At 40.6% G+C, this 17,500-nt stretch overlaps 1 protein-coding gene across 1 annotated transcript; it reads left to right on the top strand.

Annotated features, from left to right (window-relative positions):
• Window positions 1–937: 937 nt before the first annotated feature.
• Window positions 938–4,765, top strand: LOC140974874 (uncharacterized). The gene is made up of 6 exons (XM_073438362.1): window positions 938–1,345; window positions 1,807–2,620; window positions 2,771–3,286; window positions 3,598–3,965; window positions 4,061–4,470; window positions 4,519–4,765. Exons 1-6 carry the CDS (start codon window positions 938–940, stop codon window positions 4,763–4,765), a joined length of 2,763 nt encoding a protein of 920 aa, XP_073294463.1.
• The last annotated feature ends 12,735 nt before the right edge of the window (window positions 4,766–17,500 follow it).

Here is a 17,500-nt window from a genome sequence, read left to right as displayed (position 1 = left end):
CCTCCTTAGTTGATCTATTCGCCCTGATTATCGTTTATTTGTGCTGGGTAAGTGTTTGACGAATTGTCTATATGAAGTCTCAAAGCGATAACAATTCCCGTACTACTCATAATGTCTTGGATTTTGATTCTTCGATTATTGCCAATGGATTACTTTTGGGAGAGACAACCGATGGGACCCTTACTGATAAAAATGCTGCTGCCAAAGAAGGGCATAGCTCCGAGCAACAACTGCCTGTTGATGGCAGGATGAGCATGGGAACTAATCAAACAAATCCAAGCAATCGTAATGTTGCATCAGACACTCCTCGCAAGAAAGCTAGGGTTTCCTATGCTAGCTTGTTTAAAAATAACAGAATGGCAAATGAGGATTATAAACTCGAATTTGTGGACACTGGCACCGAGAAACTCAAGTTTGGATTGAATGATACTGATTCCATTGAAGATACATATGGTATTTGCATTCTTGGGTACGTAATCAGTGGTAAGCCTCCTACTGCAGCGTTATTTGATTTAGTACGTAGGTGGGATGCTGATGTTAAGTTCCAAACTCATGAGAGTGGTTGGATAGTCTTTACTTTCCCTAATGTTGAAGATAAAGAAAAAGTGTTACGTGGTGGATCTTACATGGTTTATGGGTATCACTTGTTCCTCAAAGAAATTCCGAGGTGTTTTAGATTTAGAGAGGAAGATATGAACTCGGTCCCCTCTTGGGTCCAAATTCATGGTTTACCTCCGAATTGTTGGAATTTCTATATATTGAGTAAACTGGCTTCCCGTATTGGCACCCCTATTCATATGGATATGCTCGAGTATTGGTTGAAATTGAAGCATTTAAATCGAAGATTGATGAAATGGTTATTGAATTACCGATTGGCGATGTGACTATTAACTTCGTATATGAGCAAGATCTAAAATACTGTATACACTGTCGCAAGATGGGCCATAGGATTGATACTTGTGTACATCAGAACCAGCCTAAGACAGCAAATTTGTATGATGGGGATGTGCAGAAAAATAATAACAGCTCTAAGCGTGCACGATCTCGTAGTGTAACTTGGCATGCAGGCCCTTCTAGGGGGCGTTCTAGTGTGCGGCACTCTTCCAAAGCAGGGCCTTCTCGAAGACCATCAGCAGCACCAACCACGAGAGATGTGCAAAATTATGAACAAACTAGTAAAGCTGTCATGAATTCTACCATACAATCAGAGGAGCAGCCATCTGTTGATGTTACCAATGGTGCTCAAAAGTGTACACCTATTGATAAAGGTAAGAAGCCAGTTGATTACGATGTCAGTCAAATGAATGCATGCAATGAGGAAACTGTTACTGAAGAATTCAAAATTGTGACTAACAATAAGAAAAATAAAAAAAGTAAAAAGAAAAACAAAGGGTCGGCGCAAGAACAATGTAATAATAAGGAAATGACATAATTTTTTGAAGATATGGAGAATTCTAGCAGCTGTGATACGGAATATGTGGATTTGAATAATCCAAATACTTCAGAGCTGTACTTTGGGAATAATAGTAAGGGACGGCAGCCCTCAACTGCCTCCACGTCTCAATGAGAATGGCATGTTGGAATGTTAGAGGTTTTCACAAACCTCTAAAACAAAAGAGTGCACAATCTATCATGGGCACTCATAGGATAGATGTATTTGGTATTTTAGAATCGAAGTTTGATGAAAAAGCACTCAACAATATGTTAAGAGTGCGCTTTCGAGGTATGAATGTATGTCATAATTTTCGACAAAGCTCTAAGGGGAGAATTTTTGTCTTATGGAATCCATCTTCGGTTGATCTACAGGTAATTGGCTTGAGTGATCAGGTTATCAGTGCTCGAATTATTTTCTTGAAATCAAAGTTTATGTTTCTTGCTTCCTTTGTATATGGCCTCAATACAAATTGTCAAAAGAGAATGTTATGGAATGAATTGTCTGATTTTGGGTCTAATTATCATGTTCCATGGATGTTGTTAGGGGACTTTAATAATGTTCTGTCTCAAGAAGAGAAGCAAGGGGGTTTACAAGTTAAAAATTATGAAATAAAAGATTTTGCTACTTGTGTTAATGACAATGACTTATCTGATCTCAATTACATTGGGTGCTTCTACACATGGTTGAGTCCTAATGTTTGCAGCAAACTGGATCGTGTGCTTGTTAATAATCATTGGGTGTCTTCGAATCTTAATGGCTTGGCAGAATTCTTGGCTCCGGGATGTGTTTCGGATCATACATTTTCGGTTGTCACTTTCTTTGAAAATGCAGCCCCTAAGAAGAGACCATTCAAGTTCTTTAATATGTGGGCATTGAGTGACAAGTTTGAACCCCTGGTACAGAATAAATGGAGATCCACATGTAATGGTACAGCGCAATTCTGCCTTAAGCCGATGTTTAAAAGTTTGAAAAAGCATTTGTTATTGCTTAATCGTAATCATTTTAGTCACATCTCTGAACGTGCGAGCAAAGCAAAGCACGAGTTGGCAATTTTACAGGACATGATGCTTAGTGATGGTCGCATGCTGGATGGATACAAAGAGCTAAAGCAAATAACCAAGAGATTATTAGAAGCTGAGCTCTTGTTCATTGCTCAGAAAGCCAAAGTCAGGTACACTCTTGAAGGTGATCGGTGCACAAAATTTTTCCATGATTTAATTAAGAGAAACAATAAGCGTAATGCTATTGTGGCAATTCGAAATTCAGCTGGATGCACTATCACAAATTCTGTTTAGATTGCTCAAGAATTCATTGATTTCTATAAGAAACTATTAGGGTCAAAGTCAAGCACAGTGCCTCCAGATTTCAATGCAATAACTAATGGGGCTACGGTTCATATCGAAGCATGGAATAATCTGATTCAGCAACCCACTCGTACTGAGGTTGATGATACATTGTTTGATATAGATAATGAAAAGGCTCCAGGTGCTGATGGCTTCGGGGCATTCTTCTTCAAATCAGCTTGGCATATTATTGGTAACGATGTTTCTAATGCTGTGTTTGAGTTTTTCAGAAATGGTCGCCTATTGAAACAATGGAATCACTCAATAATCTCCCTAATACCGAAGAAGGCAGGTGCAACAAAGGTCAATGATTACAGGCCGATCTCTTGTTGCACGGTGTTCTACAAGATCGTTTCAAAAATGTTGGTTAAAAGACTCAAAATTGTGATCGATGGGTTGGTGGATGAGGCTCAGACGGGATTCATTGAAGGAAGATCGATTGTAGATAACATCCACTTATCTCAAGAACTTCTAAGAAAGTATGCTAGCAAATGTGGGTCACCACGATGTATGTTGAAAGTTTATTTACAAAAAGCATATGACACAGTTGATTGGAGTTTCTTAAAAGGGGGACGCTCATGCCTTTTAACTTTCCGATGAAATTCATAGAGTGAATCATGGAGTGCGTATCGACAACATCTTGTTCAATTGTACTCAATGGACATTTTCATGGACACTTCGAAGGACAAAGAGGTCTACGACAAGGTGACCCCCTTTCTCCATACTTGTTCACCTTATGTGTTGAAGTACTCTCTCGAAGCTTGAAAATAATGGCTCGTGATAAAAACTTTGGTTTCCATCCCAAATGTCGCAATTTAGGTATCACTCATTTAGCATATGCAGATGATTTATTGTTATTGTGTCGTGGTGATGCTTGTAGTGTTTCTATGTTCATGCGTTGTTTGAACAATTTTGGGGATATGGCGGGATTAAGGATGAACATTTCTAAATCTAATGTTTACTTGGAAAGTGTCTCGGATATGGTGAAACAGGAAATCATCGAAATAACAGGTTTTGCAAATGGGGATCTTCCATTTCGTTACTTGGGTATCCCACTAGCATCTAAGCAACTTCGAGCTTCGGATTACAGCCTGCTTGTGGATGCTATTTCTAAAAAGATTAGTTATTGGCCCGTCATTCATTATCTTATGCAGGGAAGCTTGAGCTTATCAGATCAGTTATCCAGGGTACATAATGCTATTGGTTATCTATCTTACCCCTCCCATTGTGTATCATTGATGTCATATAATCTTTGTGTCGGAATTTTGTGTGGCCATCGAAGCATCAACCTATTGCGTGGGTCTCCCTATGCAAACCATTGGAAGCAGGAGGGTTTGGATTAAAGAATTTGAGAGCATGGAATAAAGCATTGATCGCTAAGACACTATGGAATATTCACAACAAGAAAGATAGCTTGTGGATAAAGTGGGTGAGTCATGAGTACGGAAAATTTAACAATGTTTGGAATTGGAGTTGGAAAAAAGATAAATCGCCATTAATCAAACAGATTCTCAACATCCGAGAGGAGCTAATTACGATACATGGTTCAGTAGTGGATACGACTTTGGCCTTGCAAAAATGGTTTGGTTGCTCCAAGGGATTATCTAGATCTTATGACTGCTTCGTGGGACGTTGGAACAGATGGCCTTGGAAACCACTAATTTCTATGATGTGCATTGTACCAAAACACAGGTTTGCGTTATAGTTATTTGCTCACCGAAAGCTGTTGACTCGAGACAGGATGACTTATCTCAGCGACAGATCATGTGTTCTTTGTAATATTGAAGAGGAGTCACTTAATCACTTGTTCTTTGAATGCACTAAGGCTCAATACATCTCGTCTCATATTCGATCTTGGCTTGGCATGAACAAGCGTATGGGCTCTCCTGCGGCTGTACTAAATGCGTTTAGAGGTGTTTATCGTGGGAACTCTGGACTGAACAAGAAGCATTGTGTGGCACTGGCTGCTACGGTTTACCACATCTAGAGCAGCAGAAATAGGATAGTCTTCGAGAATGAGTCACCGGATCTCGATGGAGTAATCAAGAAGATTAAGATACATGTGTATCGTACTTTTCCAAACAATTGTAATGTAATCGAATTGTAGTAGCAGTACTTTATTGTCGGTATTTATGATTTCGTAGGGAATGGTTTAGCTTAAGTTTGACAAGTTTATTTGTATCCGGATTATCATTTACCTTATTTTAATGAATTCATTCATTAAAAAAAAAAAAAAAAGAAAGAGCTCTCAGTCTGTCAATCCTTACTATATCTGGACCTGGTATGTTTTCCCGTGTTGAGTCAAATTAAGCCGTAGGCTCCACTCCTGGTGGTGCCCTTCCGTCATTTCCTTTAAGTTTCAGCCTTGTGACCATACTCCCCCCGGAACCCAAAGACTTTGATTTCTCATAAGGTGCCGGCGGAGTCCTAAAAACAACATCCGCTGATCCCTGGTCGGCATCGTTTATGGTTGAGACTAGGACGGTATCTGATAGTTTTCGAGCCCCCAACTTTCGTTCTTGATTAATGAAAACATCCTTGGCAAATGCTTTCGCAGTTGTCCGTCTTTCATAAATCCAAGAATTTCACCTCTGACTATGAAATACGAATGCCCCCGACTGTCCATGTTAATCATTACTCCGATCCCGAAGGCCAACGTAATAGGACCGAAATCCTATAATGTTATCCCATGTGTGGGGACCCGGGCTCTAACTCAATTATCTTTGGGATTAAGTGGATCTTTGCTAGAAAATGTGGGTCAAAATTTTGCTTTTAATATAAAGAAAACAATTGTATATAAATCATACACAAATGATATCTCTATTTTATTTCAACTGAAATAAATACATGTCTTGATTCATTACAGTCATACACACTAGAGTTTTTAAAAAAACAACTACAGATCAACATGTAGTACCACTAGTTCATCTTCTATGCCCGTAATCACCACGCTATCTCGACCTCTCATCTTTGTCTCGACCCTGATCTTGTCCCACCTGTTGTCATGCACACATACAGACACAACAACAGCCAGATACTCCGGTGAGAGCAAATCCCAGTATAAAACATGTATACATGCATGTCATGCAATTAAATACAAAATCATAACACATGAATCAGTAATTATGACACATTGGTGAATACATATAAAACTCTTCGACTTTTATTCTTTGACTCGACTCATATCTAAGTCTAGGGATCCCGGTGTGAATAAGACGTAACAAGTCTCTCATCTACTTTCCCAATCGTGATGGAGGTACGTCTTATTCCTAGACTTCGGTCATGTCTGTATCGAATCTCTACAATCGGATTCGATCTTCTCCTATGCTTCGATACCACCGAACATCTAGAAAGTTTGGCAAATCTGCCATTGACTCTCCTATCTCAATGCGTGTAAATAAATCAAGATAAAACACAAGCATAGCAAGGTATAGAAATCTAGTATGTGATTTTGGGAAACTCGAGTTGTATCTTCCCGAATCAACATGAATTATACCGTTCTTTCTTCAGTTTCTGTCTCGGTCGAAGTTTCGAATTCAAAGCTGTGTATATCAATCTGAAATGACATGTCGAATAAGCACAATATCAATATTCCATTCAACTCAGATCTGTTCTGATCAATATTCCATCTAATTCAATATCGACGGCAGAACGGTATAATCTTGATATCTCCGTCAACTCAGACAATAACAGATATCAATTACAAATAATAACCAAATAGCCGAACTAATCCATAATCTCAGACATCAGAATAATTTCAATTCAATATCTGAAAAATCATAACAAATGTATAAATAATCTGTTCTTCAATCTGTTCTCGATTCTATACCGTCTAATATGTCAAGAATGTCATATATCAATCATATCTGATTCTGAAAATGTCATAATTTGAAATCATATCAAAACACAATAAAACTTACGTCCAGTTGAAGCTGTTGACGAGAGGATCCCAGAACTATATTTGGATTGAAATTCTGATAATCGGTTCCTTCCTAATCACTATTCTAAGCTACGGAAGAGTTTGAAGCTTTCTCTGAAAATTCCTTCGATTCTTGTTACCAATTTCTGAGGAAAATCAGCTTATATACATCCACTTGCATGTCAAAGAAACGTGTCTCATTTTCATGAAATCCAAGCGGCGCTCGGGCGGTCAAAAACTACCGCTCGGGCACGGAGAGTTCTGTCCGAGCCTTAACTTATTCTACTCTGGCGCTTGGGCGGTCAAAAACTACCGCTCGGGCGCGGAGAGTTCTGTCCGAAATCCTTTTTATGATACATTGGTGCTCGGGCTGTCATCTTCTATCGCTCGGGCGCCAAGAGTTCTGTACCAAAAATCTTGTTGGTCTTGCACCGACGCCCGTCTCTTCCACGTGAGCTCCTACAATCTTAATTCTGTCAATTAAGTCATATCTGACCACAGTAATTAAATCTCGGACATTACACCATGCTAATGTATCCAGAGCATAGGCTTGCTTTGAGCACTATAATTTCTTCAAAGTAACAGCGCCGGAGGCACGACCTGGCCAGTTAAGGCCAGGAGCGCATCGCCGACAGAAGGGACGAGACTACCGGTGCACACCAGAGGCGGACCGGCCGGCCCAACCCATAGTCCAATTACGAGCTTTTTAACTGCAAAAACTTAAATATACGCTATTGGAGATGGAATTACCGCGGCTGCTGGCACCAGACTTGCCCTCTAATGGATCCTCGTTAAGGGATTTAGATTGTACTCATTCCAATTACCAGACTCGTAGAGCCCGATATTGTTATTTATTGTAACTACCTCCCCGTGTCAGGATTGGGTAATTTGCGCGCCTGTTGCCTTCCATGGAAGTGCTAGCCGTTTCTCATGGCTCCCTCTCCGGAATCGAACCCTAATTCTCCATCTCCCGTCACCACCATAGTAGGTGTCACAGGGGCTAAGCAATACTAACTCAAGCCTATCACCCTCTCACGTTTGATCACACTAGTGTATGATTATATTTTCTGTATATAACTCATGTAAGCCAAGCAAGCAAGAATGATAACAATGGCAAACGAGATTACTAGGCAAATCTGCCCAACCTTGCACTAACACAATAGTTCACAATACAAGGAAACAATCTGCCAATGGCTTGCACACAAAAAGGCTTAACACTCGTGTATATGAAAGCCTTGTGCAACTCATGGCCTATATAAACGAAATACAAGGCAACAATATTAGATAAACTCGAGTAACTGCCCTTGGAACTGCCACTTGTCCAGCCCAACTGCTCTGTTTTGATAAGAACAAGCCTAACTGCTGCCAGATTGCATGCTTGTCTTCCTGCCACTTGTCCTAGACGTTGGCCAAGTGTCCAAAACGTCCACACAACTGCCCAAACATCAAATTCAAGGCTTACACGTGTCCAAGTCATTTAACCAACTCGAGTTGACTTGCTTGCACAGCCAAGTCCAAGTTTTCCAACACTTAGCTGCCTGTAGCACACCCTTCCAAATGTGCTAGTCGTATATACACTTAGCCGATCCAATCCAACAGATGCCGCATGCACTCAGCAACATGCCACAATGCTCCGCACAAACATCATGGCTCAAAGACTTAGTAAATCACGGATATAACAGACCTCCCCCACCCGATGAACTCGACGTCCTCGTCGGGGCTGTAACCAATCTTTTCGATTTTAAGTACTTTTCAATGGCATCCTAAAATTGCCATAAGTTGACATTTCTCTCCCAAGTTGCATCTTCCTCGGCTTCGCCTTCCCACTGAACCAAGTAATCTGTCCTTTGATTCTTTTTACTTTGGCCCAATGTTCTATGATCCAAAATTTTCGCTAACTTTCTTTCTGTCTGAAATCTGACTACCGGTGGTGCACGTTTAGCTTTCATCCTTAACGCATTTTCGTCATCTTCATGAAATTTCCTTAGGAAACTTACATGAAAAGTTGGATGAATTTTCAATCTGTCCGGCAAATCCAATCGATAAGCAACTTTGCCAACTTTATTAGCTACTGTCAATGGACCATCATATCTTGGAATCAAGCCACGATGAATCTCCTTTTCACTTATCTTTTTCCATATTTGAGGAGTTAACTTCAACAAAACTTTCTCCACCACCGGAAATTCGATATCGCGCCTCCCTTTCTCAACATACTTTTTCATTCGTTTCTGTGCCTTAGCCAAACTGTCCCTTGCTTCATCATACAACTCTTGCTTCATCCTAGCAAATCGATATGCGGCTGGACAAGCACCCCCACTCCGTTGCAAAGCAATTTCATGTGGAACAGTAGGCTGAAATCCATGCACCAAATCAAAAGGACTCATCCCTGTCGAAGAAGATTTATGCAAGTTATAAGAAAATTGAGCAACATCAAGTAAACTAACCCAATTCCTTTGACTTGCTGAAACAAAAGGCCTCAAGTATTCATCAAGCAATTGATTGATCCTTTCCGTCTGCCCATGAGTTTGGGGATGATTGGCAGTGGAAAACTTTAACTCGGACCCCATCATGTAGAACAATGCCGTCCAAAATCGTCCGGTAAAGCGAGTATCCCGATCACTCACAATGTCTTGAGAAACCCCAAAATACTTGATCACATTTTTAAAGAACAATTCGGCAGCATGTTCCGCTGTACAAACTTTCGGAGCAGCAATGAATGTAGCACACTTAGAAAACCTGTCCACCATAGCAAGTATCGATGCCATCCCATTCACTTTCGGAAACCCAAGGATAAAATCCATCGAGACTGATTGCCAAGGCCTCTCTAGAATGGGCAAAGGCTGCAACAAACCCGCCTCCTTAGTTCGCTCCGACTTGTCTAGTTGACAGACCAAACAAGTCTTCACATACATCTCAATGTCATTCTCCATCTTCGGCCAAGAATACCGTCTGGACAACAAAGCCATCATACGATTCACACCCGGATGACCTGCCCACTGAGAATCATGTGTTTCCCTCAACAACTGATTTCGAAGAGGGCCACTTGGAATAAATGCCCTACTCCCTTTGGCATACAAAATACCATCCTCGACCCAGTACTTGTGAAGTTCCCCACTCTTCACTTGGTCAAGTAATTTTTGGTAAGATGAGTCTTGCTGAATCTCCTCTCGAACAGTCTCCAAGAAATCCGATTCTAGCAAAGTCAAGGCCCCAACATAATCCTGGACCACCTTCCTACTCAACGCATCGGCAACTTCATTATGTTTACCCGGCTTGTGCACCCACTCAAAGTCGAATTCACTTAAGAATTCTTGCCATCGAGCTTGCTTTGGAGACAATTTTTTTTGGGTTTTGAATTAAGTGTTGGCTACATTATCGGTGACAACCACAAACTTCGAGCCCAACAAGTAATGCCGCCAAGCTTCCTAACAATGCACTACCGCAGTCATTTCCTTCTCATGGACAGAATATCTCGACTCCGCCTCTTTGAACTTTCGACTTTCAAAAGCAATAGGATATCTTTCTTGCATCAGTACACCCCAAAAAGCAAAATCAGATGCATCAATGTACACTTCGAACAATTTATCAAACTCAAGAAGCTTCAATACCGGCTCCGAGCTTACAGCAAGTTTTAGTTTGTCGAACGCATCATTACACTGCACCGACCAAACATACTTCCTATCCCATTTCAACAGATCAGTCAAAGGACCCACAATTCAAGAATACCCTTTTATGAAGCGTCGATAATAATTGGCCAACCCCAAGAACGACCTCAATTCTGTCACCTTCGATGGGGCCGTCCAGTCCATTATGGCTTTTATTTTTGCACCATCCATTCGAATACTTCCTTGGCTTACAATGGGGCCGAGTAAAGTGATCTCACCCTTGCAAAACTCACATTTTTCTTTTTTTACATAGAGTCGATATTCCCTAAGCCGATAGAATACCGCTCTCAAATGTCTAATGTGATTACCCAACGAATCACTATACACCACTATATCATCCAAATACACCACCACAAACCGATCCAAGAATTCCAACAGCACATCATTCATCAAGTTACAAAAGGTAGAAGGTGCATTTGTTAAACCAAACGGCATAACAAGAAATTCATATGATCCATACCTTTTCACGCAAGTGGTTTTTTCTTCATCGCCTTCAGCAACCCGAACCTGCCAGTAACCCGACCTTAGATCGATCTTAGTAAAGTGCCTTGCATTTGAGAGTTTGTCAAACAGATCAAGAGCATTTGGAATAGGATACTGGTTTTTAATTGTAACCTTATTCAAAGCCCTGCAATCCACACACATCCGTAGAGATCCATCTTGCTTCTTTTGGAATAACACCGGAGATCCAAAAGGAGCTTTAGATGGCTTAACCAACCATGCTTCTAACAATTCGCAGGCACAATCGCACCTGGTTCTAGTTCAATCTTATGATCTACAGCCCTCCTTGGAGGTAGCCCTTTGGGTAATTCGGGTGGCATCACATCAACAAACTCATCAAGCAACTCTGCCACAACATCAGGTGCTTCTTGGAAGATATTTGGATTTATTTCAACAAGTGCAGCAAGATATGTGCACTCACCATGCTTTAATCCCCTTTCGATTTGCATTGCCAAAAGCAACCCTGATTTCTTATCCCGCGGCTTAGACACATCGTAGACGCCTTGAACAAATGATGGACAACGTTCATCGGCAATCAACAAACCGCCCTGATGAGGCATGACAGCTACATTCGCCGCAACTAGGAAATCATTTCCAAGGATAATGTCGAAATCATCAAGGGGGCCATTAATTCACACTTCCCGGACCAACAATCAACTTCAAGCCTAACCTTTGTAATTCCCGATCAGCAACAAAGTTTTGAGTGGCACCAGTATCAACCATTGCCATCACTTTCTTGCCATTGATGAGACGCCTACATACATCAAGCCTTTATTATTAGTTGACTTGTCTGTATGCAACGCTCCCAAAAATTGCAAAGGATTGACCAGCAAAGGCCCTTCCTTGTCCGTTTCGTGATCCTGTTCCGCTACCAACGCCGTCAATTTTCCCCTCTTTGGGCAATCACGCATTCTGTGATATCCATTACAAATGAAGCATCCCCTTTTAAAACGATCGGTCACAGCAATTTCTTTTGTTTCTTTTGCCATAGTTTCACCATCTTTCCGATTCACAAACTTCTTTTTGAATTTTTCAGATTTCACAAACTTGGCCTTTCCCTTATCCTTGCTCACGTTTTTCTTCGGGTCTAAATTTGATGCACAGATTGTTTTAAAATCAACTAATCGATTAGCAGCAGCAATGGCCGAAGGCAAATCCTTGACCCCTTGTCGTCTTAGTTCTGTTTGGGCCCAAGGTTGCATTCCTGCCAAAAAATTGAACATTTGTCCCCATCTGACATATCACGAACGTCCAACATCAAGGAACTAAATTCCTTTACATACTCCCTCGTGGTACCAGTATGTTTCAACTTTCGCAACGCTTCCCTTGCAAGCCACGATGTATTGCAAGGAAGAAATTGTTCCTTCAATTCCTTTTTCAGAGAATCCCAAGTGCTAATCTTTTCTCTGTTGGCACTTGCATCATCTGATAAGCGAGCACGCCACCAAAGTTTGGCATTGCTACTCAAATACATACTCGCTATAGAGACTTTTTCCTCCTCCGGAATTTTGGCCGCACTTAAATAAGTTTCCATATCCCACAAAAATTTTCGAGTTCTTTGGCACGACGGGTTCCTGAAAATGAATTCGGTTTAGAAACTTTGAAATTTTATGCAGCACTTGAACTTGCAACAGAACTCGACCCAATGGCCTTCTTTAACAAGTTCAATTCAACATCAAATGCATCCAATCTCGAATCGACATCTTCTACGAAAACACGATCCATCTTTCCACAAATTCAGATAGATCGGCCACTGAAATTTGCATCGTTTGAGTGGATCTGTTCAAACCCTCAATTTGAATAAACAGTGCATCAGATGGCTCTTCTGGTGCACCGATCAAGCCTTCAATACGACACAGCCTAGTCTCCAATTCGAGAATGTGATCCCTCATGTTGGAAGAATTCAAAGATTCTACCATCTTCTAATAAACCAATGATCAAGAGCACCAAAAAAAAACGAGGCTCTCATACCAACTGTCAAAGGGGCTAAGCAACGCAGCGGATTATTGTTAACTTTTTCAACCCTTGTGCGGGTAGACTTGCACACTCAAGCCTATCACCCTCTCACGTTTGATCACACTAGTGTATGATTATATTTTCTGAATATAACTCACGTAAGCCAAGCAATCAAGAATGATAACAACGGCAAACGAGATTACTACGCAACTCTGCCCAACCTTGCACTAAAACAATAGTTCACAATACAAGGAAACAATCTGCCAATGTCTTGCACACAAAAAGGCTTAACACTCGTGTATATGAAAGCATTGTGCAACTCATGCCCTATATAAACGAAATAGAAGGCAACAATATTAGATAAACTCGAGTAACTGCCCTTGGAACCGCCACCTGTCCAGCCCAACTGCTCTATTTGGATAAGAATGAAAGGGGATCGGTTACGGGTGTTCAAAATATGCAACGGAAGTTTTAAAATTGTTTTTCAACAAGGAAAAATCCGAACACCTCACTAGAATGTGTAGCAAATACAAAACACCAAAATGTCATACATAGGGTGTTTATAGAAATATACCTATCAATCTTAAAAGATTGATGTTGGCTCCAACTTAGTTTATAAACAACTAATCTCTTCAAGGATGACAATCTACAAGCCTCCCTTTGAACACTCCTTGTTCAAAAATCAAGCCCACCACCAACTAGGAAGATCTCCTCTTATTTTGCACTAGAAAAATAAGAGGATTTTTCAATGAGAAGTGAGTGCTTTCTTCAACAATTGAAGGAGCAAATATGGAGAGAATGTGTGTGTGAAATTTCGGCCAAGGCATGCAAAAATGAAGGAGTGAATGAGCTGTCTTGGTTGTGGGAAAAGCTAAAACCTTTTTTAGCATCCCAAGCCTTGGAGATTGAAAAAGTAGTCTCCAACCATTCATCTCCCATGCATGCAACGTTATTTGATTTTTAACAATTAAAAATCCATGAACTTAATTTAATTATCTCAAACATATTTGAGACTAATTAAACATTACTTGAATTTACTCAAGTGTACTAGTTAAAAAATTTATTCCAATTGGACTCTACAAGACCAAATGTTATTTATTCAACACTTGAATTAATTTAATTATTTGGACTCTACTAGGTCCACTAGTGTTTAATTAATTTAACACTTGAATTAATTTAATTTAGTCCATAATAATGTTTATGAAAATCATAATTTTCAAATACATTATTTATTTGGTCAACTTTTAATTTTAGGAATACATTCATAAATTAAAAGTTACTTTCTCTCATAGAAGTCATACTTCTATTTTTCTTTTACGCTTATAAACTCATTTATAAGCCGTTCAACACATTGAACTATTTTACTTCTCAACGGGATCTAGAAAGCTAGTACTTGTGTGGCCCTCAATGGTTCACTGATACAACTAGCCGTGGGTTCACATCTCCATGTGATTCGAACTAAACATGTCCTTATACGAGCATACCCCAATTGCTCCCTTCCTAATTATCAACTCCTTGATAATAAGAACGTCAGAACTCAAGTCTGATAGTACCCAACCAATCATGTTAAACGCCTAGCAGCATCGCTTACATGATTCCCTAGGTATCAAATGATAGTGCCTGCAAAAACCATTCAATTATGGTTAGCGTACAGTACGGTCCCTTCATCTCATATATCCCGACCGATTCGACAACCATTGGTATATCGAGAGTTGTCAATGAATCGATACTATGTGTCAAGTCGTAGTTGCATCGATGGTGTAATATATGAAGCCCCTTTCATAATTACCACCATACTCTGATCAGAGATTTCATACCACATACACATAGGATATCCATACCCGAAGGTAAGTGGTGAACCCTCGACTACGATGCATCGACTCCTATATGTTTCGCCAAAACACCCAACCTTGCCACCTGATGACCCCACGAGAGTCGGTAAACAAGTCAAAGTGTAATGCTAGCACATAGAGTCTCAATGTTGTCCCGGGTCATAAGGACTAATGGTGTACAACCATAAACTAGGACGTTTCCACTCGATAAGTGAGAACCACTTGGAAAGTCCTTTATAGAGGGTTGTTCAGTGCATTCTACCAGAGCACCTATCTGCATGCTCGGACATCACAATGTCCCCTACCAATGAAACATAGTACTCACATCGTAGAAACTAGTCTCGAACTCGAGCGGCCTATATCCTTCTTAGCGGCGGCTGAATCGACTAGGAACTATTTAGAATATACAATATTACAAATATGAGTTTCATGATACTCATCATATGAGCATCTCATATTCTTTCTACTATTTGTATATTCAAGGGCTTTATCTAAGCAACTAGCATGGGTATACAGATAAAGATGTGCCAAAATAATAATTTCAAATATTATTAAAATAAAGATTGCTTATACATAGAGTTTCATTGTGAACACTCGGCCAACACTTGACTCGACGAGCACCTACTCTAACAATCTTGCACTTGCACTAGAGCCAACTACCCAGATGCTTCAAACCCATCGATTCGCAATGCTTCTCGAATAATGGTCCAGGTAAAGGCTTAGTTAGTAGATCAACAACAATATCTGCGAAGCCGACTGTGTCAATCGACACTTCTCCTCTTTCCACGATCTCTCGGAGGATGTGATACTTTCTCAATACGTGTTTGGATTTCTGATGAGACCTTGGCTCTTTTGCTTGAGCTACAGCTCCCGTGCTGTGACAAAACACCGGGACAGGAGCAACTCCATTAGGAATGACGCCCAACTCTTTGACGAAATTCCTTATCCAAACAGCCTCCTTTGCTGCATCAGATGCAGCAATGTATTCGGCCTCTGTGCTGGAATCCGCTGTATTGTCTTGCTTGGAACTCTTCCAAAAGACAGCAGCACCATTGAGCATGAATACAAACCCAGAGGTTGACTTCGAGTCATCGATATCGCTTTGGAAGCTAGAGTCGGTATAGCCTTTCAATTTCAGTTCTCCACCCCCATAGACCAAGAACAACTTATTGGTCTTTCTCAAATACTTGAGGATGTCTTTCACAGTTTTTCAATGTGGAAGTCCAAGGTTCGATTGATATCTACTCACTACACTTAGTGCGAAAGCCACGTCAGGACGTGCAGATATCATCCCATACATGATGCTACCAATAGCAGATGCATAAGGAATGCTTGTCATCGCCGCTGTCTCTGAATCAGGGAGACATAGACTTGGATAGGAACACGCCACGACACATTGGTATATGTCCACTCTTGGACTCATCCATCGAGAACCGCTTCACGATGGTATCAATGTATGTGGACTGGGACACCAAGCAATCTTTTTGATCTATCTCTATAGATCTCTATTCCAAATACAAAAGATGCTTCACCCAAGTCCTGCATTGAGAACTTACTCGCTAACCATATCTTAGTTGATTGCAACATTCCGACAACATTCCCAATGATTAGAATGTCATCAACATAAAGCACCAGGAATGTGACAGCACTCCCACTGACCTTCTTATACACACAGGGTTCCTCAGGATTCTTTGTAAAACCAAACTCTTTGATTGTACTTTCGAATCTGAGGTTCCAACTCCTAGATGCCTGCTTCAGACTATAAATAGATCTCTGAAGTTTGCATACCATATGCTCACTTCCGACAGATGTAAACCTTTCAGATTGAGACATGTAAATCTCTTCCTTAATATCCCCATTAAGAAAGGCTGTCTTGACATCCATCTGCCATATCTCATAGTCATACCATGCAGCTATGGCTAGCAATATCCTTATCGACTTGAACATTGCAACTGGAGAAAAGGTTTCCTCAAAGTCAACTCCTTGTCTTTGAGTATATCTTTTTGCCACCAATCATGCTTTGAAGGTCAATACCTTCCCATCCGCCCAAAGTTTCCTCTTGTAAATCCATTTACACCCTATGGGAACAATTCCCTCAGGTGGATCCATGAGATTCCACACTTGGTTCGAATGCATGGAATTCATCTCAGATTCCATTGCTTCAAGCCACTTGGATGAATCGACATCAGATAATGCTTCCTTTGTTAGAGTAGGTGCACGTCGAGCCAAGTGTTGGTCGAGTGTTCACAATGAAACTCTATGTATAAACAGTCTTTATTTTAATAATATTGGAAATTATTGTTTTGGCACATCTTTATCTATATACCCATGCTAGTTGCATAGATAAAGCCCTTGAATATACAAATAGTAGAAAGAATATGAGATGCTTATATGATGAGTATCATGAAACTCATATTTGGAATACTGTATATTCTAAACAGTTCCTAGTCGATTTAGCCGCCGCTAAGAAGGATATAGGCCGCTCGAGTTCGAGACTAGTATCTGCGATGTGAGTACCATGTTTCATTGGTAGGGGACATTGTGATGTCCGAGCATGCAGATAGGTGCTCCTTGTAGAGTGCACTGAACAACCCTCCATAAAGGATTTTCCAAGTGGTTCTCACTTATCGAGTGGAAAAGTCCTAGTTTATGGTTGTACACCATTAGTCCTTATGACCCGGGACAACATTGAGACTCTATGTGCTAGAATTACACTTTGACTTGTTTACCGACTCTCATGGGGTCATCAGGTGGCAAGGTTGGGTGTTCTGTCGAAACATATAGGAGTCGATGCATTGTAGTCGGGGATTCACCGCTTACCTACGGGTATGGATATCCTATGTGTTTTT

Source organism: Primulina huaijiensis, chromosome 4, assembly GCF_012295235.1.
Source record: "Primulina huaijiensis isolate GDHJ02 chromosome 4, ASM1229523v2, whole genome shotgun sequence".
In the NCBI taxonomy this organism is placed as follows: Eukaryota; Viridiplantae; Streptophyta; class Magnoliopsida; order Lamiales; family Gesneriaceae; genus Primulina; species Primulina huaijiensis.
Note: the sequence above shows the minus strand (reverse complement) of the source record. Positions and strands in the feature narration are given on the sequence as shown.